Source organism: Pseudopipra pipra, chromosome 9 (assembly GCF_036250125.1).
Source record: "Pseudopipra pipra isolate bDixPip1 chromosome 9, bDixPip1.hap1, whole genome shotgun sequence".
NCBI lineage: Eukaryota > Metazoa > Chordata > Aves > Passeriformes > Pipridae > Pseudopipra > Pseudopipra pipra.
This window is the reverse complement of record NC_087557.1, coordinates 7798032-7820312: the sequence shown is the minus strand read 5'-3', so window position 1 is coordinate 7820312 and position 22281 is coordinate 7798032. Positions and strand designations below refer to the sequence as shown.

Sequence of the window (22281 nt, the reverse complement as noted above, 5' to 3'; positions counted from 1 at the left end):
CAAACAAAGTCACAAGGAATTTCCAAAGTGCGTGTCCAAACGCCTGCAACTGATACAACTGCAGGAGGAAAGTAAAAATAAACCCAGATGACTGTGAATGGTGCACTAAAGCTGACTAGTATTGCAACTGCAGAAAAAGCATTACAGGTGTTAAATGATGTGCTGTAAATTAAATTATGCTTATCTGTCTAGTACATGTGTGACACCATCATTGTAATGGAAATAGAAACCAAAAAGCTATTCAGGACACTGGGGAAAAGTACACTTCAGCTACCCAGAATATTACTTCCAAAAAGTTAAGATAATAATTCCCCCAATAACTGAAGTAATTTGAAAAGAGTTAATATTTACATATACTTTTATCTATCACATTTGACTGACATGTACAATTGCACACTACACAGAAGCATTCAATACAGTTCTGCTTTGGAAAAAGCTACCAAATGTGACACCAAAGTTGAAGTGTTTCTAATCAATTTGCTAATTTAAAAACTCAAAAGCAAGGTGTACCTTTAATCAGGAGCAAACCTACAGGCTTTGCTTTGCCAGTACTAATAGGAAACTATTTTATAACTTAAAATGAGCATTTGCTTGGTGGTCTTCAGCTTTTAAGTAAACCATTAATGAGCTGCTCATCGCCCATTAGAACTAAAAGAACCTGCGCTGAAAGGAATGGAAATAAAATGGGGTTTTTTAAATAATTAAAAAAAAATTAGAAAAAACCTTTTATCCAAGTGGCAGGGTTTATAGGAAAAAACAGGATCACCTGAAATGGTGGACATACTGAGAAGAATTTTGTTATTCTGTGTCACATGCACTAAACAAGAACAAACTCTTACAGAATATGTAAATAAAAACCAAACAGCCCTACTTACATTACAGTGATAATCAAATATTCATATGAACAGGGATCTAAAAGGTCACATTTTAAATTTAATTTGTAAATATGAGGAAGCAAAAACATTTTAAATGGAAACAGGAAAGCTAGGCACCCCTGCCAAATCAGACAAGAACCAATACTGCTTTTCTGGAGTCTAACAACTTCACTACTCTATCTGAGACCTCTCCAATTTGGCTGAAACAGGCATTCTCAATTCTACGTCTAGCTTCAAATGTTTCTGTGTTTAAGAATTCATTTCAACACTAGTTTATTGGCAGTTTCTCTCTATTTCAGCTAGAAATTGTGTTACAGCCATTAAGGTACCATTCGGTTGTGCCTCAGTGATTTACCTTCTAGATACCTGCTAGAGTTTTATTTCCTGTAAAATACTGAATGTTTCTGAATCCACTTCTCCAGGACACAACATAAAATATCTTGTTATCCGAAAATCCTGAAGGAAAAACTATCAATAAGCTGATTCACATGGAACAGTAGAGAAGATGACTGTCATAAAGAAAGCATTGAATTAAGAGCTTACATCTATGTAAACACACAGAGAACAGGAATAAAGGACAGCTCTCAGAAACTTTACAAGATATCTGCTTGCATTTCTGGGAACCATCGATTCAATAAGTAAAAAATCACGTGCTTAAGAGCCAAGAATCAATAGAAATTACTGTAGGATTATAAACTTAATCATGGCCTATGCCATCACTACCTGGACATAAAACACAAGCTTAACAAGTGTATTAAACACCCAAAAAAAAGTTTTCCCTTGTAAATTATTTATAGGATTACTATGTAGTACTATAGCCAATGGCTTAACTACACATTTGTACTTGACACGTTTTTAATCATTCAATACACTAGAAATGTATTCTGAAACCTGACTGTGCAGGACAGTTTCTTGTGGCTTCTCTGGATTACTATTCCCTAGTGGGAAAAAAAAAAAAAAAAAAAAGAGAAAAAAGAAAAAAATTCCCTATCTACTCAGAAGCACTTTTATACTCCTATTAGGAAATTAAAGCACTCCAATCTCTTGCTGTTAATTGCCAAAATCATTACCCACATAAAAAATGGTGCACTCTCACTTTCTAAAGACAGGAGATCCCTTTCCTAAGGTAACAGGCAAGTGATTGAACAAAATCAAATTATGGCAGGTAACTGGCAAGATATATAATCCCCTGAACTGCCTGAGCTGCTCATGCCTTGGCTCTAAACTCACATCCACTGCCAACATTAACTTTAAAACACTTTCACTTCCTGGCCCCCAACTCAGGCACACTGAAAATTGCATAAACAGAGAATAAGGCAACTCCAATGTTCCACAGTAACCAAGATCATCATAAGACCCATTTGGTTGTGTTCAGAACTGGAGACTTATTTTTACAACCCTCTCAGTATTTCTGTTATGTTACAGTATCAAAAGCTTTATGCACCTATTTTTGCGAGAGAACAAAGCTCATTTTTTTGTAACACATCATCCCTGAATCTATCCCAGATACTCTGCTCACTATCAAAGCTGGGTAAAGCTCTGTGAGTTGCCTGACCACATATGGTGAGAGGCATCACAAGTAAGAGCATCATCATAATAAAAATACATAATCATCATCTAATCATTCACATCTCCCTGATGTCATTCCTGCTTTGCCTTTGTTCCATGTAAAGCTGAAGCCTTGCCTCTGAAAAGCCTGACTTCAGATATTCTCAAATACTTACTCTGGAAAGCCAGATTTTACACAATAACTGTGATATCCAGTGTTGCATTTAGCTAGTGAATAAGAATAAAGCATATTATATAAAATATTTTTAAGAAGCTTCACAATATATTAGAACGTATTGCAGTGCTGATTTTAAGTTAAATTATATCTTTTTCCTATTTTAGACACTTTTCATTTTATGTTGTACTTGGCTCCTTAGAAAAATAACCTTTCAAAAGTTATCAAAAATATTTGCTTATTACACAGCACATGAATTGCATATATTACAATCATATACAGAAATATCCTCCTTAAAGATCTAAGTTGCAACAAATATATTGAACAGAAAAATTAGATATCTTAAAAAAAAAAAATCTTAAACCAGTACCATGCTTTGGGTTTGTCATTATACACATTTCATTCTACACATGATAATTTTCCTGCTTTCCATATTCTCTGCCTTAAAAGAGCATAACATTAGTGATAAACTGAAGAAGCTAAGCATACAAATGTCAGCCAAATCTGGCATGGAAAAACTCTAATATACTACAGAGCTATGAAAAGGCTTAGTAAAAACATTGGTATAACTAACAGGTTTCTTTCAGTCCTTAGCAATTGAATTTAAGGCCTACCATAGTACTGGATGAAGACTCTCCTGTTTATTTTATAACCATGAAGCTAAAATATCTGTCAGTGATACCACAGTTAGTTTTTCTCATATCCAAAGTGACAATGCATTGCAGTCCAGTTACTTATAAAAAAAAATCCAGCACTGCAGACAAACACTACCCTAAAAGATAGAGATTCCCAGCTATGACTAAGTTTTGATTTTAAGTGGTTTGGTCTCTAACTATAATTTCAGGTAATTATTTTTCTTATTTTGTTTTAAGAAACATTTAAATGGATGGAATCACAAAAGGTGCTTCATTTATGAAACCCAAGTACTCATTCTTTATGATCACACACTTCACAGAAGTCTGTTGCCTCAGGGATCAGACATGGAAGAGAAACCCATCCTATAAACAGCTTCCACACTCTAACCATCCTGGGGGCATCATTCTCCCAGCCTTCTCCTGCTTTTCTTCACAGTCTCCCCTGCAATGGCTCTTCCCTTCCAGCTCCAAAAATCTCTTCTCCTTCCGCTATATCGCCCATCTCCTCTGATGGCAGCTACAAGAAGGTTGACTATCTCTAGAAATACATAAAATGCAAATCTCCCTTCATCTTCCTCAGCAGGGGTAAGGGAGGGAGTAATAACTTAGGTGTGTCTTTTCTATCTGGACAATATTTCTTTATTCCTTGTGGCAATGACAGGAGTCTTTGGAATCTCTGCTCTTCTGTTAGATTTAGCCATATGTGGGGAATGAGCTAAATAAGGTGGCGACATAAGAGGTAGAAATTAGTTGAGTCTTTTTTCTTAGGAAAACCATCATATATCTATCAATCACTCTCTACATCAAGACTAGTTCTACACTCTGCATACCTGAACAGTAAAATAAACCCTGAAGCCTTTCCTAAACTAAGCACTTCAATAAATCTGAATGCAACAAAATACAGCCCGGGAGGTGTATTTCCTAGAAAAGCACTAGAACTGTCATGCCTAAATTAATATTTTGCTCTTCTGAATTCTGCTATTGCCCTTCTTATTCATTAACATACCTTGCTTCTTTGCTTTCTCTGGTTAACTACATCAGCGTCCTCCTTTGAACTCTTAAACTTCATTCCCTTTTTTTTCTGGATCATGTTCACTGCATTCTGAATATCAGCATCCTCACGGGACAGGTCTTCATAACTTAACTGCAACTTTGCCCTGGTGGAGCTGAAAACAGCTGAAAACTGTGTCTCCTGGCACAGATATACTCACACATGACACAGAGGTGCCTTATTCCTTTCTAAGTATTCCCATACCAGGCATATGCATGGATGTATACCTATATATATATATATATGTAAAATCCAAGGTTTGTTGTGAATTGTTTTTCCTAAATGTAAAAACCTACATAAACAAACAACGTCTCTGTCAACCCAATTATATCAGTCCAGTGACTGCTTGCACATTATTAAACTGTAATGTTAAAAGCCACCCTTCTCTCCAATTAAATATTTCAGAGCAGACATCAACAGTCCAGTACTTCCTGGATCTTCGATGGTACGTGGCAGTAAGCTGGGAACTACAATTAGATCAGAAGAAGGTGCCTCATATCTCACAGCACAGTTTTATAAAATCCTAGGGAAACTCCAGTGGAAGGCAAGGCACCACAACAGGACAGGCTGGTTTTGAAGAAGAGTGGTTTTACAGCCTCATAAAAGATGAGAGCAGGGGGTGATAAAAAGACAACCCCTCCATTTTTTGAAGCTACCATTGTGGACAATCTGCAGCAGTGTATTTCTCTGTGAAAATGACTGACTGTTTCAAAAAAATCAACTGATATTTACAGATAGGCAAGTCTAAATGCCATGATCTGTTGGACAAGCAGAAAGATTCATTGAGCCATAATGAATTAAATCTTAGAATCAGATGTGTGATGCGATAATCAAATTTTAGCAACTCGCTGATATTTCCCTGGATGAATTTGCATCAATACCTCATGACAATATGTGAACTTGAAAAAAAAATAAGTCTGTCTTTACACAACCAGCTGAGCTGCTTGGCTGATACAACCTGATACAGACCCTCCAGTCACTGTCCTCTTTACCCTAACTGTGGTCATTTCCCAAAATCTTTTCTGAGCTCCAGGAGCACACTGCTCCTCTTCTCTATCCCTTCCATTGTAAGGAGTCATGGATTGGTGCCTTTATGTTACATAAAAGAAAACACTGCAGATATTGGAACTGGTATTGCAAGACTCTCTCCTCAGTCTGCCCCTTGAGCCCAGAGGTCACAAATGAGCCAAAACTCTGAAAATAAGTTTTCGCTTTTTTCCTGCTAGTCAAAAGGAATTAATTTCTTTTATACTCTGGTCTGTAAAACTAGCTTGTCACAAGAGAGTAGATGAACCCTCTTGCTTAATTACTAATTAGGTACTAGTATAACTTGGTATCTGAAAACAATTTGTTATACAGTATGTTCTAATCAGCTACTTACTTCAGATCTTGCAGAAGGTCCTTTGCATTAAGCATTGTTATTAAAGAGGTCGTGGCTGCTGGAATAATGATTATGGGAGTTCGAGACCCTGTAGAGATAATAAAGTTAGACTTGCCTGGGGGTTTTTTTGGTGTGTTTTGGTTATTTGTTTCTTCCCCCCCCCCTTTTTCATTAAAGGAGCTGGACATAAAAACAGAATTCTTGCTTAGCAGGTCACAGTCTTGGAAATATATTCAAGGAATATTGTAGCAAAACTTTTTCTAGACTAAAGGTTTTCATTCACAAAAGAAGCATATCATTGTATCATGAGTTTCTAAGTAAGGGTAGGACCCATATTTAGCAAAACAGAATGCTGTCTGCATTCCACTACTCGTTTATGTTGTTGCTTGTGGTTCCAGAAAAAAAAACAAAAACAAAAACAAAAGAGCAGACACAATTCACACAAAAATGAAAAGGTTCATGTAACTAAAATTGACTCACCTTTTTTCTGGTTTGGAGGAGGTCTTGCTTGAGAAACTGAAAAAAACCCAGAAAATACAGCAGGATGACTCAGACATAGATACAAATGTGATTGTAAGGCAACACTTCAGTGTGTTTAATTGCAGGAGGGAACAAGAGTCACACTACAGTCATTAGATCATTTCCACAGATGCAATACACTAAGTTGAAGAAGGGATTTATAATTTTGGTCTGAGTATTCAGCAAACAAACAGCTTCTGACCATCTGAAATAGATGTTAGGAGAGTTGAGTCAATCTCTCCTGGTTTTTCTGAAGGCAGTCATCCCCCTCCATCCTCCATAAAAGGTCGGGGCACAACAGCACTGACAAGAATTGCCACAATCTTGAAAAAAGTTGCTTGTAGATCTTAAGTTCAACAGTGCTGAACCAACAGGAAAACTGTTTCACAACCTGATCTTTACAGAGCCTCACCTTTTCATTAGCAGTTATTATTGTACATGACATCTACAGGATTTAGCTATCCTTAACACATAGAGAACGTTCAACAATCGAAATCTGAATTTCAGGCTTCCTCAGGTTAATTCTGGATTGCAGTTTGAGTTACATGAGCTCTCTGGGTGCCAGAAACAGTTAAACTTGACAGATATGGTGGCACTCAGGAAGGGGAAAAAACCCAACCAAACAAAAACACCCACCCCCCCAAACCCAACAAAAATAACCCTCAACCATCAAACAAAACCACACAAACAAACTCTATGGGACAGATAGAAACTGAAGAGTTCTCTCCCCATTTCTGCAATAAAACATTTCCACCTCAGCCTTCAAGTTGTGACTGCCTCAGTACGGGGCAGACAATGCATTCCAAAGTTGGAAAAGCATCTGTGTTTCTTCAGTTTGGTGCCACTACTGAATTACCTGACTTCCCCCAAATAAACATATTATAGTTCAGTTTTCAGGAGTCCTAATTTCAGGAAAGAACTGTTGTGCCTGATAATTACCACCATACATGTTTATCCTAATTCAAAAAAATCAGAAAATGGTGAGCAGTAGAAGGACTGATGCAGACTAACTCAAGTCTCAGTTGCTACTATGCATGACAAATTTCATTAATTGACTTCCAATTGCATAGCACCAACTTGCTCATGTTTATTTATGACCAACTGTTTCAGAAACTTCCTAGAAGAGTATAAATATTCACAACACATAGTTGCCATTGTTGAAATATTGAGACCATATCCTTAATTATCTTTTCCTGACACTGTCAAATGCACAGATATAATCGGCAACACTATATTGAACTACATGAACTTTACCTACCCAATGATTTTATTTTTTTTTTTTAAATCTAGGTATCTCCTTAATGTAAAAATGTCCCTGAAATATATGGGCAGTAAGAGCTGCCCTAAGGAAAAAAAGAGGAAGAAAAAAGGAAAGGGAGGGAGAATAAATATCTGTAAGAAATTTGACAGTGGTACCAAGACAGGTTAGTAGAAAAGTTGGTACTGTAAAATATTGCCCCCCCCCAAAAAAAAATCTTACATCAAAAGCACATCTCAGACATATTTTCCAAATCACTACTGCACAACTGTTTAGCCCAATTTAACTAACACTTCTTATATGCAAAGCAGCATCCTCCTGGAAACAGCATGTTTTAGTTACTCTTACTGCTAAGAATAGAACAGCTGAGTGTTTTAAAATATCCTAGAACGGGCAGAAAAATAAACCTCTTCTGACTACACCTCTCTTCTTTATTCCTCCTTCAACTTACAATACAGAGACAAGAAAATAGACTGGATTGGCCCTAAAGAAGGGCAGTACCAGTATAACCTGTATAATGCACAAAACCCACACTTCTGCCAGTAACTGCCCAGGAAGTCACAGCCAGCAGCAGGGACTGTGACAACTCAGTCAGATTTTTGTTCTTGCCACTGCTACCCTTTTCATACTGCTGTCAACTCCATCTGCATTATGATGCTTAACGGGGCTAGTGAGATAAGTCTGACAGGCAGCATGACCTTCCCAGTACCAAAATAACCAAACAGAAGAATCTGTGCACAACAGCATTTAGGTATGCTGAAAGCATTCAATATTAGAATAGATTTTTGGGAAGAATCAGCTTTACAGTATTAAGTCTTAGCATTAAATCCTGCTAATAAATCTCAAGGAATTAGCAAGGCACACACTGAAAGCATTTAGAGTCTCAACAGGAATATACAGTATTCCACCAGTACTTCCAGAAAAAGCATATTCATTTTAACTGGTAGCTTTGTTTCCAAAACCCCCCAAAATGTCCCCACTACCTTCATAACATTGTCTTGTTCTGAAATAACACCTTTCAATTGAGACCTTCTTCCAGCAAACCAGAAATTCTCACAGTACGTAAACCAGGTGCAGACCTGCCCATCGCTGTTTGGAATCACTGTTTGTCTCATGTGCTGTCTGTGCTCTTACACTCTTCTAAAAACTCTTCCTAAGGGTTTCTTTTTAAAACAAAGTACTTTTATAATTCTATCACTGAATCACAACTTGAGATTCAATCTGACAGACAAATGGACTTGGTAGCCAAAAGCTACTAACTGGAAATTAAAAAGCCAGTTGAGGATTCAGGTCTCATTACAAATACCTTATGTGCTAAGAAGTGTGAAGAAGTAATGATAACACATGCAGAGAATTACTTATTTCTGATCTATTAATCACAGAAGTAATAATATATCTCTCTTTGAGATTAGCTATTCTGTTTAGGTTGTTTCTCCTTGGAGTATTAACCAGCTCTTATTAGATATTTGAGCTGAAATTTCTGAAATACCAAGCCCACAGGCAAGAAGTTTGTGACTTTTAATTTCACTAGTGCATCCTTTCAACAGGCTGATGGGGCAATACACTGAAAAGAATGAACCCAAGTCCCACAGTGTCACATTAAACAAAAGGATATGCACTTCTTCCAGTACATGCAGTGTTAAAGACCACAAATAAATGACCCCCACTTCATTCTCCAGCTATGGCTTTCAACAGCATTTCTTTGACACTCAAACCTCTCTGGAACAGAAGCACAAAGGACAGGAGCCACCTTACCTGGGCGTGGCACAGGCTGTGCTGCAGGAGTTTGTGTTTTTCGAGCAGATGCACCTTCCTTTTAAAAGACAGAAGAGGTAACATTAACAGCTGACCTCCTTGTCAGGTACATGGGTTTTTCAAATGAACACAGAGCTATAAAGGGTATCATGAAAAGGAGGGCAATATGTTTCCATTAAAGGGAAGAAAGAAAATAATTATTCCAAACTCTTTATAGGTTCTGAGACTCGAGGAGGACAGACAACCTCATAAGCTCTTACAGGTTTACATTTTATATATAAAGTGCAAATCATAAGCTTTTTTTTCCTCTGTACTCAAAGAAACCTCTCCCATTTATAGTATTGGGTTTTTTTACCTACAATCACCAAGGGTTAGTAACATAAATGCAAGCAATTGGCTGTAGAAATTTCAAAACAGGATCTGCTTATGCTCTGGATGGAAAACCAGGACCAAGAACTCGCAATGCATTCCTGCCTCGAGGAGTTTTAGTGCCCAGAAATAGCACTCCATGATAATTAGTTCTGCTCGGGCCTCATCCAATTACCTTAATGTAACACACAAAAGACCTGCACTATTGTTTGTTCTTGTCAACTCCACAGAGTCAACACACCAACAAAGAAAACAGTGAAGTCGCACATGTCTGGTTCCAAAGCAACACTGAATTCCTGCAAGAACTAATTCTGTTCTCAGTTACTGCTGTAAAACCTCACTGAACAAAACACATATCACTAACAGTGGGAAAAGCTGCTATATAATCCAGCCACTTCTATTTGCAAAGCTGACAGAAAACCTTTCAACATGAAACCACGAATTTTATCTGAAAATTACTTAAACACTATGTGAAGTGTATCCTAGAACCATGAGACACTCAGAAAGGTCAGAGATCCCACTCAGGGAAAAACCTGTTGGAAAGGTCTCCAGTATGGCACTATCCCATTTCTATGTCCAGGCATAACAAACAGCATGCTTTGGAATCCAAAATAAAAAAAGCTGATGAGTGGGATCAGGTTCTGTGATTTAAATAACACTTAGAAGAATTGCTTTTAAGTTTCCATCATGAAAGTTGAAACTCTTTTTATCTCAAGATCCGTGAAGTACGAATAGAAATCCCTTGACAAGCTCTTAGAAAACAAATTTACTCAAAACCTCTCTTCCCTGAGCTTTAGTGAAAGCCACCCATGATTAGTTACAATAGGCTGGAGCTGATATTCGGTACAGTGCACAGCTTTTGTAACTTTTACAGGCAGCAACCTCTCATTAATCTTTAGTATAAGGATTTAACCCTACACTGCAAGAAATGGATTAATCCCAAATTTTTCTGTACTCTTTTCCGATTATTAAAATACCAACATTTATGTAGGGCAGTTGAGTCAGTACCTGTTATTTTAAGACTTACTTTTTTAGCAGCAGAGAAAAGGTATTTTTGCCGATGTCCTTTCAGAATAATTACTCAGAAAATGATAAAAATGAAAATAACACCACACTCTACAGAAAGAGCAGCAGGACAGGCTGACTACCTTTGAGAGAAGCCTTGCAACTGAGAAACAGCACCTATATTTCAACTTCCACTTTCCAAAAAAAATTGAAGTGAAACATTTTGCACCTCTTTCTATAGAAAAAATGCCATGTTCTGTGTCAAAAGGCTGATTCTGTCCTGGACTAGTTACACATTTTGAAGAAATCAAGAATTCCCCCAAAACACTTTCTAAATTCACAGCACTTTATGAAATGTAAAGAAAATTATCAAGCTAAAGAAACTTCACTTCCTGTAACGTTAATTTTCAAGTTTTTAAATTCTATTCAGTTTGCATGGATGCATAACTATTACTGCCTGCAGTCCACATGTCCATTCCTCTTTCCATCCCTACAGAATCATCAGGACAACTTTTCTGCCTCCTCTTCCACTTATCCATGTCTCAAAGAGACCCTGCAGGCCCTGTAACAAAGGGAGAGAACAAGGAGCTGCTTCAGAGATGATAAGAGTTTTTGAAAACTCTTGTAAACAATTTTAACCAAATCAGAGCCAAAGTCTTGCTTTGGTTTCTCTATGACTTGAGCCTAACAAAATAACTGGCAAATTATCTACTTGGGAGTTTTTCATACTCTCCCCTGAACTGCCTTCTCTACAGTGATTAACTGGAAACTTAGTGCAGAAGCCTAAAACAAAAAATCGAAGCTTTGAGAAGATGGCAACTGAAGTGAACAAAAATACCACTCCAGAAACAACAGCAAAGTACATTAAAAAAAAAAAAATCACATAAAAATATCTGATTAATGGTAGGAAATAAATTCATTTAAATGAGTAGATACCACTTCCATGCCTATGACTATTCTATTTCTAAGAACAAATTCTGCAAATCAATAAATTACGGAGATCACAGTTTTTAGCTGGATAAATTGGTGCCTCAGATGATGATAATTTCAGGAATGAACCTTGCTCAGCTCACAACTGCTGCTATTCTGGCATCTTGGCACAGAAGCTCAGCTGTCACCTACTGAAGGTGTAACATCTATCCTGTGTAGCTGATTTACATCCCTTCTCTCTTTATGATTTTCAGTGACCTAACAACCACCTCCTATTTTGTAAAAATTGCAGACGACACAGCAAAAGAAACTTTGAGCAGTATCTCACCCCCACATTTCTTAAAAGGTTCGTAAGGAGAAATGTACACTCTTAACATAAGGAAAAAATAGAAGTACAGAGCTGTGATGGTTGACAAGATAAACCAAGTGGAGAAGAAAACTTGCTGTGGATAAGGAAGTCACAATCAGGATATCTTTGTTAATATTTTCCTCTGCCCTGCTAAGTCTGAATAAAAAATTAATGCTTTTTCCAAAGCATTCAGATAGAGGTATAGGTTTTTCCTATGACAACACACTGGCACAAGGCAGGTATAACCAGAGAAATACACACTAGGGTTTCTCCCAAAGAAAAAGAGTATTAATTTGACAGAGTAAACTTCATACTGGGTTCATTTAAATACTCAAAGTAGGTGCTGCTGATCATTTGTGGCCTTTGTCAGCTACTCAGAAGCAACTTATGTTTGATTGCTCCAACTCCCTGTAAAGGCAGCAGCTTATTTCTCACTGAGTGCACAGTAAGATATTTAAAATCTTCTAATGTCAAGTTTTTAATCTAAAAGTTACTCTTAAGTAACCAGCTCACAGCAAATTCAAACTCCAGCTACGGGAGCTTTTGTTTGTGCAGCTGTACCCTAAGCATCACAAGCAGCAGAAATCACTGTTTAGCTATTTAAAGAACATTCATTTCCTCAAAATTTCTGAATACTTAACAGTTTTGCTCGAAAATGACATACCTAATTCTTATGCATAAGCTGTTTGAGACTCTTAAGGAGTATATTATGAATATTCATAAGTCAAAACTAATTTAGGAACAAAACCATGTAATTTGAAAAATACAAATCTTCTTTAAGACAACCACTTAACATCGTATTTTAATCAAAAACGTATTACTTGGTTTACTTGAGCTAATTTACCATAGAAGGTTATATATATATAGTTTACTTATGATTTACACTAAATACAGAAGTATTTAACCATTCAGAAGCAACAACCTGACACGGAATGTAATCAGGAAAACAGACACCAAAGGCTTCACACTTTCCTGAACTTCACTGCATCCCTTCCCTACCTTGCTGTGCCTGCTGTTCTCTGGGATTCATCCCATCCCAGCGCTCCTGTTTCCTGGCCTATCAGACACCTACAAAATGACTACTCAGGAACTGGTTTTGCCTCAGTTTTTGCCTTCTGCTATTTAGCACTGGCCTTCCTGAACACCAAAAAATATTGGGTTCACCAACCAGTGCATGAATGGAAAACAGCTCAGACCATGGGATTAGTACATCTATAGCTGGATTTAAGTTACCCAGGAGTGGGTGTTGGTTTGGTTTGGGATTTTTTCTCTCTTAAACACCTTTTAAAACCTTCAGGAGTGTTTTTTGACCCTTCTAAAAATAATATTAATTTTTAAAAAACTAATTGTTTGTATTCATTTGCAAAAATCACCAATATCCACCTGATACCAGGACTCAACTAGTATTTTCCTATATTTTAGGGAAAAAAAATAAATCTGTATTTTAGATACCCAGTACTACTTCTAAATGTACATTAACATCCACAGTTAGGTTCCTTTGACTTCCCAACTGGAATCAGAAATTGTCTCCACATAACTCATGCTACATTTTAGAAAATAAACCCTTATGTTTTAAGCCAAACTATTACAAGTATCTTAGTGAGGCTCCACAAGTTGAAATAGTGGAAGAAAAAAAATTATTTCATTGCACATTCCCTCTCCCAACTGGTTTTTATAAAGAGATCCAAAGAGTCTGTAGAATTTTGACCTGTAAAAAATGTTAGGAGCAACAGATAGAGTTGACAATTTGATGCCACCTTGTGGCTTTTTTAATTTAGTAAAATTTAATTTCTACCTTGTTCCTTTATAACATTGAAGTTAGTACAAGAACTTTACCCAAAAATCTAAAAATTATTAGGTAACTTCCATGTTCCTGCACAGAAATAGTACAAGTAAAAAGTAACATTTGATTCTGCAAGAAGTATTAGCAACTGCTTGCATGTAAAACATAGAGCAGCTTCAGCTTCACCATCCATCATGGAAGACAATTCACCCAAAGATGATTCTGTTTGTAAAGATGAATGTAGTAAAATTTGGGTCTCAAAAGAGAGAGAAAATAAGTACATATGGATGGTAAGCTTGTAACATTATCTTTAAGAACAGACTTCAATTTATCTATTCAATTTAGGGTTCAAGAGACTGTAAGAACTCATTTTAATTACCAGCAAATATATTATTATTTCCTGAGTGATTTAAAGTATTGAACCTTTGAAAATTCTAGTGAAGCCAGCCTAAAGAACAGTAACAAAATTTAAATTACCTGCATAGTTTAAAAGACTATTATATATATTTCTATCAATGAAATATTGTATATATCAGTGTACGAGAAAGAGCCCAAACAAAGGACTGACTTCAAAACCATGTATGTAAAAACTGGTACACAAGCTTGATAGAAACATCTATTTCATATAAATAGCTTGGATTCTGAAAACATAGAGCTTTCTTCTAAAAATTTAAAGCCCCTAAAAGCCTTAGAAAAAACCACAGACCTTTCAAAGAATCAAGCAAAACAATCCAACTGAGTGGCTCTGCCTCTGCAGCCCTCCCAATAATTCTCTGACTTCTGTTCAAGAAAATTTTAATAATATTTTAACTAGTGTTTCACATCACAATTTTATTTATACATGAAACTGGTATAGCTTATTTTCCTACTGCTACGCACACAAATCTGCATGCAGTCCCCCAAGACATATTTAAATAATAAATTGCAAGCTTTTAACTGCCTCCCTAATTTTAAACTGTGCTGTAAAAAAATAGAATTTGATAACAAGACCTTAACTATTGTGCAAATACTACTAATCTTACAGTAATTTTCTCTTCCTTGCTTGCAATATCAATAAAAAGGTCATTCCTATTGTTTACATTGTTTCAACTTCTTTATATCCTAAAAGAGTGAGTGGGAGTTAAAGCAGAATTAAAGATACTTTTACAGAATTAATTTTAAAAGATGAAAAGTTTATCATTATTTATTAAAGGATTCCAATACCAACTGCCTAAAGAAAATAACATCATAGATTCACTATCTCCTACTTTGGCAACTAAAAATCTGACGTGACAAGACAAAAAGGGCTGCTAAAAATACATAAATAACGTTTAATTTAAAATACAAAACTGTTTACAGAATCATAGGATCATTATGGTTGGAAATGACCTTCAAGATGAAGTCCAACCTTTAATATATTATATTAACATATATTATACTGAAGATACGTCTTATCCTGCATAGTTTGATGAAAAAATACGAGTAGAAGACTGCCAATCCTCAAATCCAGCTGCAGGACAGAAAACTTGATGCCCATTTTAAAAGGGTAAGGCAAGACTCATTCTAGTTTTCAAAATACTGTTGAAATTAGTCCATATAACATATTTTGCCAAGTGTAAGGAAATCAGACACAGCCAATGCCCTCGGAACAAGCACAGCGTCACAGCCACGGAGAGGGAGAAAGGAGGACCAGGGAAGGGTGGCAGGAACAAAACTATGCTGATGCCATCAAGGGACTAACTGAAACTTAAATCCTAACACCTGTTCTTCCACAGCATTCAAAGTAAACTTCCACTTACATATCTGGTCCTTTATTAATCTATTATAGAATTAAAACTGACAAGTTCACGCAAATTCTGAAATACTGACACTGTAAAACATCATAAAAACCAGAACTGATGGGTGTTTTCAGTAACAGGTTCAGCCTGGTGATGAGTGTCATTGAAAGACATGAAAAATACTCACTGAAATTTCTTGTTCATTACAACCAGGTTAAAAGAAATTTGGTTTAAACTCAGAAAATGTGATTGAATTAATTTGGCTGCTTACAGATAGCTTAGGCAATATTTTGGTTCTGCAAAGAAAATTGTTCTAAGCAAACCAAATCACAGCTGAATCTAAAAGAAAACTGTAGTTAATAGTGAGTAACTAGTGACAAGTGTATGTAAATACGCTGAAATAAGAATAATGGAAATTAATGGAGATGCTTTTGAAAAGAGTTAATGAAAGCCACAATTTCTGAGATATAAACACTAAGTATTACCACCAAAGCTAAGAGATCAAAACCCTCTGAACAGTTTTCACAGAAGTGTGCTAGAGCTCCTCCCATCTTTATCCTTGCACAGAATATCTGTAAAATTAAGACAGTTGTCTTGAATTTACAAGAGTCACGTAATTTCAAACTGTTGCTACTGAAATAGCAATTTTTGAGCTGAAGAGGAATGCTGGTGAAGGAGCAAGATAAACATGTAAGCACTTCCATTTTCCTGGGGATAAAGCTGTTTTCATCAAAAAACAACAACTCTTAATCCTGAGAAGAGAACTCCAGAGGGCTTGTTTGTTTGTTTGCTTTAAAAATAAAGGCCTGCCTATAATATACCTACCTATGTTTATTTAAATGACTCATTCCCTTGAACTGAGTGAAAAGACAAAAGCAGATTATCACTAAAACAATTATTTTTGCTTGGAACTCTTTCCCTTTGGGTTACTTATCTGAGCTGGCCTCACACACATAACTTGGCAAACCAGTGAAGGTTTTGAGAAACACAGTTTGAGCATGAAAGGATTGTTTCATCTTTCTCAAAAGGAAGGTGCAAAGGGTTTATACACTACTGGTTTTCTGTATGCCAGGATCAGAACACGCCACATCCATGTCACAGAACTGGAATTTGTATAACTGTGAATTTACTACATTGGCTACTGTTTTAGTCTCCATCTTTCAACTTCACCCATTCAGATCTAGTTTCAATACTAAGTTTAATGGCCAGAATTAGTCACTCATAGGAAGTGTTTTTTCACCAGAAATACCACAGAATACGGGACCCAAGCAATTGATTTCCATAACAGCACAACTGCCATGGACACTCCCAACACATATAGAGAAGCATTGTTATTTTTCTGCTCAGATCCTGCTTTGGAAATGGTATTCAAAGGAACAGTCACAAGTACATTACAGAAAATGTTCAGTACAGAGCAACAGGAAGACCCCACTTACACCTGCATTCAGTGAGCAATAAATGTACAGAGGAAAAGGCTTAAGTGACCTCAGAAAGACTCCTTTGCAACTTCTGGAAAGATTCATGAAATGCTGTGTGTGAGAAGAATATTTTTAAAAGTTCTGCAGGTGCCTAATGAATAGAGATGGATCCTTAACTTCTGTGGAAATTTCTCCACAAAAACAAGCAAACAAACAAAATGAACCAAGGTCCAAGCAACTGATTAACTTTGTGTGATGCTGTCCAGCATCTCAGTGCAACAGAAACTGGTGAGGCTCTGTCCAGACTCCTCTCGGGTATCCTGACTGCTGCTAGAACAGGGGATGCTGGATTAGAATTCAAATACTAAGGCAGCTATTAAAGACCTTGGGTTATTTCATGATTGCTTGTTCAACAAATTATCCAGCTCCACTTGTTCCCAATTGTACTTCAACCTGATGTGATCTTCTCCTTTCTATTCACTGAGAAGTAGTTTTAATACTATTCTTCTGTACCTCAACACCTTTAGCAATCCCAGCACTACAGTTATATATTATATTATGCTACAAGAGAACACAATTATCATGGGTGATCATGGGCAGAGAGATGAAAGCAATTTTTCAAGTAATCACTCTGGAAGACTTAAAATATCTGAGAAAATCCTGAAGCTGTATTCCTTGAGGAGCCAGTGCAACACCCTGAACAGTGGAGCAATGAACTCTTAGTTGTTTGTGCTGCCTAGAAAAGGAACTGCCGAGTTCAAAAATGTGTTTTTCAGGATCAGAAGGTTTAGCTGCAGCTGTAACAAATTGTAACACACAAGCCAAGAGATGAGGGCTTGAGAGATGACAGTGATGGCTGTAAGCATACAAGGGACTTGGATATGGAAGGGGCTATTTTGAACTGCCACAAGCCAGGGAGAAGGCTAGAAAAATGTTCTAATTGCAGAGTGCCTTGTACTGAAGACTTCCTCCTTGATGATGATGCAAGTTCAGCTGCAAAAGAGGAGGTACTTTTTAAAACCACAAAAGGTGACCATTCAGAGGTCTGTTGTAACTGGAACAGGGGGCTGCTAATAATAAACTACAGATCTGTGCAGTCCATGGATTAATATCAGAGACAAGAATTTATCCTATCTCAAATTTTCTTCTCAACTCTTTTTTTATTTCTTTACTTTGGGAGTTTTACACAAGCACATTCCAAGAGATTCTTGTCAGATACCCGTAGCTTCACTGGCTACACCAAAGTTAAGTGACAGAAACTGCACATGGAGGGAAAAAAGGAAAAAATATACAAGTTATCTATTCCATTTGCAAAGAGTAGTGAGTCTCCAGCATAACACTGGTTAAAGCCTTTGTGTGAACAAACTGTCTGTTGAAACAGAGTAGATTCATTATCTTGGGTGCTGATGATAAAATTACTGACAAGATATTGAGACACAGGAGACATCTGTACAGCGTAAGACAAGCAAGTCAGGAACAGAAAAGTCATTCACTGCAAAAGTCTGAGTTTAAGTCCATCATCAAAGTGTTCAGATTTCTGGACTTGCATATGCTGCAGTTATCCACACCCTGTAATTCCCCCAGATTGGAAGATTGGATATTTTAAACTGCTTACAAGGTAACTAGAATACTGCTCCTAAACATTTGTCCTGCCCCAGCTGCCTCAGTTCACAAGCTCGTTTTCAGCTGCCATATGGGGAAAAAAATAAAAATCAAAGAATCAAAACTAACCATATACACAACCCCCCTAGATTGTGTCCTGCTCTTACTCTACCGATTTTATTGCTTTAACTCATTTAAAAAAATCCAACACAGAATGAAAGGAAGAAAATATGTTGTGTACCATGAAAACTGGAAGTTAATTAAATCAGGATGCAAGCAGAGGGGTTTTTTTGAGGATGGTCGTGGGAGGACAATGGGTGAACAGACTTTTTGTGCTTTTTAACAGTGTGGCTAAGCACCCTGGTTCATAATGGCAGCAAAAGGTATCACTTCTCTTTGGCAAGAGCACAAATTCAGTCATTTACCCCTCTCTCAGATGCCTAATGTAAGCCTTACATTTACAATCAGAAAAGCCTCTGTGAAACGTTTGCCAAGCACTACCCATAGACACAGCATGTGCAAGGGTAAAACACAGGGGAACAGCAACAAAGACTTCAGACAAAGCTCTCTGCACTAAAACCACCAGTGATGGGGGTGGCACTACTCCCATCAGTGCCAGCACAGATCCTGTTCTCTCAGCTCCTTCCCTCATGTGCAGAATGGTCTTTGTCAACAGGCTGCCAGTGTGTTCAGAGGAACTGATCCACGCTCAGGTTTTAGCACAAGAAGCTGAAAAATCTGCCCCCAAACACAGAGTTATTGGTCATCTTGCAAATAAACTTTTACTTCACTAAAAATACTTAACCAGAGAAACCAACTGTTGTGAACAGACACATAATGCCTCACATTTTCCATATACAGGCTTGCTACATGGTGCATTACGAGAAAAAAGCTATCAAGACCAGAGTTGACATTTGATTGCAATGTTTCTTTCTGCCTCATGATTTCACACACACCAAGCAAAACAAAAGATGTCAGTAGGTTTAACTTCAAAGAAAACACACCTATTGCTGGACTGAAATGCTTATATTCAGATTTCAGCAAAATAAATAGACCCACGGAAACGTTTTCCCACATTTTAAAATAGGGCAAAGAGGTAACTTGGGATTCAAGAGAATATACATGCTATCTTCAAACCTACAAAGTTATAAAGAGTGTATGAATAGTACTTCAGTCTTAATATTACACTTTGGGAGGTACCTAGCCTCTAGCTGCCCATGTTTTACATACTTAACACAGTAAAACACCGAGAAAAACCTGTGCTCTTCAGCATCCTCAGATGGCTGCTCCCACCACTAGTCAACATCATTAACCTATTTTTCTCAGCACTGTATTCTGAAGTCAGCATTTCCCAAATTTGCAGTAATAGCATTCTTCTTACTCCAGTCACAGCAGCTCTGACAAAGTGCCTTCTAGCCTGCCTAGATCAGTTCCTTGGACTGCAGGATGCACAAGTTTCACACGCACCATCATAATCACACACCCGGAATAAAAATGCAATGGGTTTGGTACTGCCACGTGCCACTTATCAACCTGTTCTCCAACTCTGCCTCCAGCTCTCCCAGTGAGATCCATTCCGCTACAAACTTTTCATTGCAGAACTCTCACACCAAAATTCTCTTTCAATTAAAATATTATTTTACTTACAATTAAGAAGAAGCACTCAAATTAGACCAAAATATTTATTATTCCCCCTTCTTCAAGAAATCATCACTTAGTGCAACCGGGTAACTACAAAAGGCCTGAAGTTTCCCTCCCTAGGTACAAATGCAAACAGATTAAAACATTAAAATATTTTGCAGTGATGGCTACTATGCAGCACTAAATCACACTACTGTACATGTCAGCAGAAAAAGCCAGGAAGCCACCTGAGCCCAAAATTCTGTATTTCCTAGATAAGGTCTTATACTTATCCAACAGATTCCAAGATTAATAATCCACCAAACACTAAAACAAATTAAAACTTTCTCGTTTGTACCCAAAGAGCAAACTGACAACATACTGTTAAACTTTCAGTTGCCTTCATTTCAGCACGTTCTAAAAGCCTGGCTCTTTGGTAAAGGTAATACTGCCTTTGGACAGGGCTGTTTACTTCAAAAAGAAATCACATATGGGGATCAAGCAACAGAATCACAATATTAATCATCACATAACAAAGTCACCTGGGGCACAAAAGCATTTTAGTCACACATCATAGATTCATATATTGAGGACAAACAACAGTAGAATACATACGGTATTTTCACAACAGCAATGATGCTTTCTACTTGTGTGCTTCTTGACAAATATGTAAAGAATTGCTTCTAAAGTCTTTAGTACTAGCATGCATGCAACAGAATTTGTGTATTATTGCTACAATACTATATACTAAATAGATCGTGTAAACTGCTACTGCTTTGGTATCCTGAAGAAACCTGTCATTCATGCTACCCTACAGCAGAATATAAGAGCTGGTGATGTTACATGCCTACATCAAAAACTAACTGTAGTGGCAATAAATCATGCATTGAGTTAAAATACAGAAAGGATTCTGGCTGTATCACACAAGAGGAATTTTTCCATTTGGCCTTCTGCCTCTACTTTCAGCTTCCTTTGGCATTACATCTAAATTCCCCATTATTCTTCTCTCTTTAGTAGAGAAGATTAAATTAAGCCCTTCTCAAAGCACTAAGATGACAGCATTCAACTCTTATTTTTTCATTTTATACACAATCCATATACTAGATAGACTATCTCCAAGCTTCTATCATTGCATTATGAGATCTGGTTTATCATATGACTGTTCTTTGAAATGGCCTGGGCACAGCTGTGGTTTTGGTGGTGCAGCAATGCAGTCCTCTCAAATGAAGGTCAACTGACAATGTCTCAGAATCTGGGGCCACCCTATTCAAGGATAAGGGAAATACAAAAACTTTACAAACTTTAGGATCTTCCTGTTAGCTATGAGTTTTATACAGTTTTCATCCATCACTGCAAAACAGTAACCCCCAGACTAAATGAGCAGGCTCAAAAGCGTATCTCAAAACAGGTTCTGAAAGTTTTGAAAAGGCTGTGCCCTCCCACTCTTTCTGCACACACATACACACATTAATTCATCTCTAAGAACCTCCCACTGTGAATAACTGCCCAAGATGACAGACTGTGCCAGTCAGCACAGACACAGGTGAGGTTCACTGCAACTATTATTTCTGCTACTCACACGTTAGCAACTATCAGTCATCCATAATGATCCTGTGGATTTCACAGTTTATCTGAGGGAAATCTGCTGTAAGCAGCAAGACCTCCTCAGCTCTCCTTCAGCCCTCACATCTGGCCCGGTACCGTTTTGCCTTTGAAAATTCTAATGTCACTGATAAAAAATAAACAGGATTTTTTTCTACAGCAATCTGTTGCAAAGTAAAATCCCCTCACTGGAAAACTGAGCACTTAAGTGGCAGGAAATAAAAATGAGTAAACCACTAAGAGCAGACAATGTTTTGGAACAGAGTTAGGCTTTCAATGCCAAGATTTCAATGAGACAAAAAAATCCTCAACACAAAGTGTAACAAGATCCCTCTGTTATGACACCCTGGAACTTTCTGTACGTGCTTAGGAGGGCTTTACCAGTCACAAACAGATTCAATTTCATAGAGACTCACCCAATAACTTCCTTGTCTTAATCGGGTCATGCTCAACTTTTATGAGAAAAACACCAAAATAAAACAGCAGCATCACCTTTTGAGAAAGGCCAGCATAGTAATTTTATGTGTAGCTCAATGGACTGATAATAAGTACACAGAGCAGAGACCTCATACTTTTCTATTTATTCCTATTCTTCTTAAAAGATATTTTGAAAATGTTGGAAAAAAACAACTATTCAAGAGTTAATGCC

At 37.1% G+C, this 22281-nt stretch overlaps 1 protein-coding gene across 1 annotated transcript in view; it reads right to left on the bottom strand.

Moving 5' to 3' along the window:
- CDC73 (cell division cycle 73) overlaps positions 1-22281 on the bottom strand; it is a 104763-nt gene that overhangs the window by 9525 nt on the left and 72957 nt on the right. Inside the window, exons 11-13 of the mRNA XM_064664435.1 lie at positions 9198-9255; positions 6146-6181; positions 5666-5753 (exon numbers count right to left, since the gene is read on the bottom strand). Of these exons, the coding sequence (XP_064520505.1) occupies positions 5666-5753; positions 6146-6181; positions 9198-9255 (182 nt within the window). The remainder of the gene's footprint in view (positions 1-5665; positions 5754-6145; positions 6182-9197; positions 9256-22281) is intronic.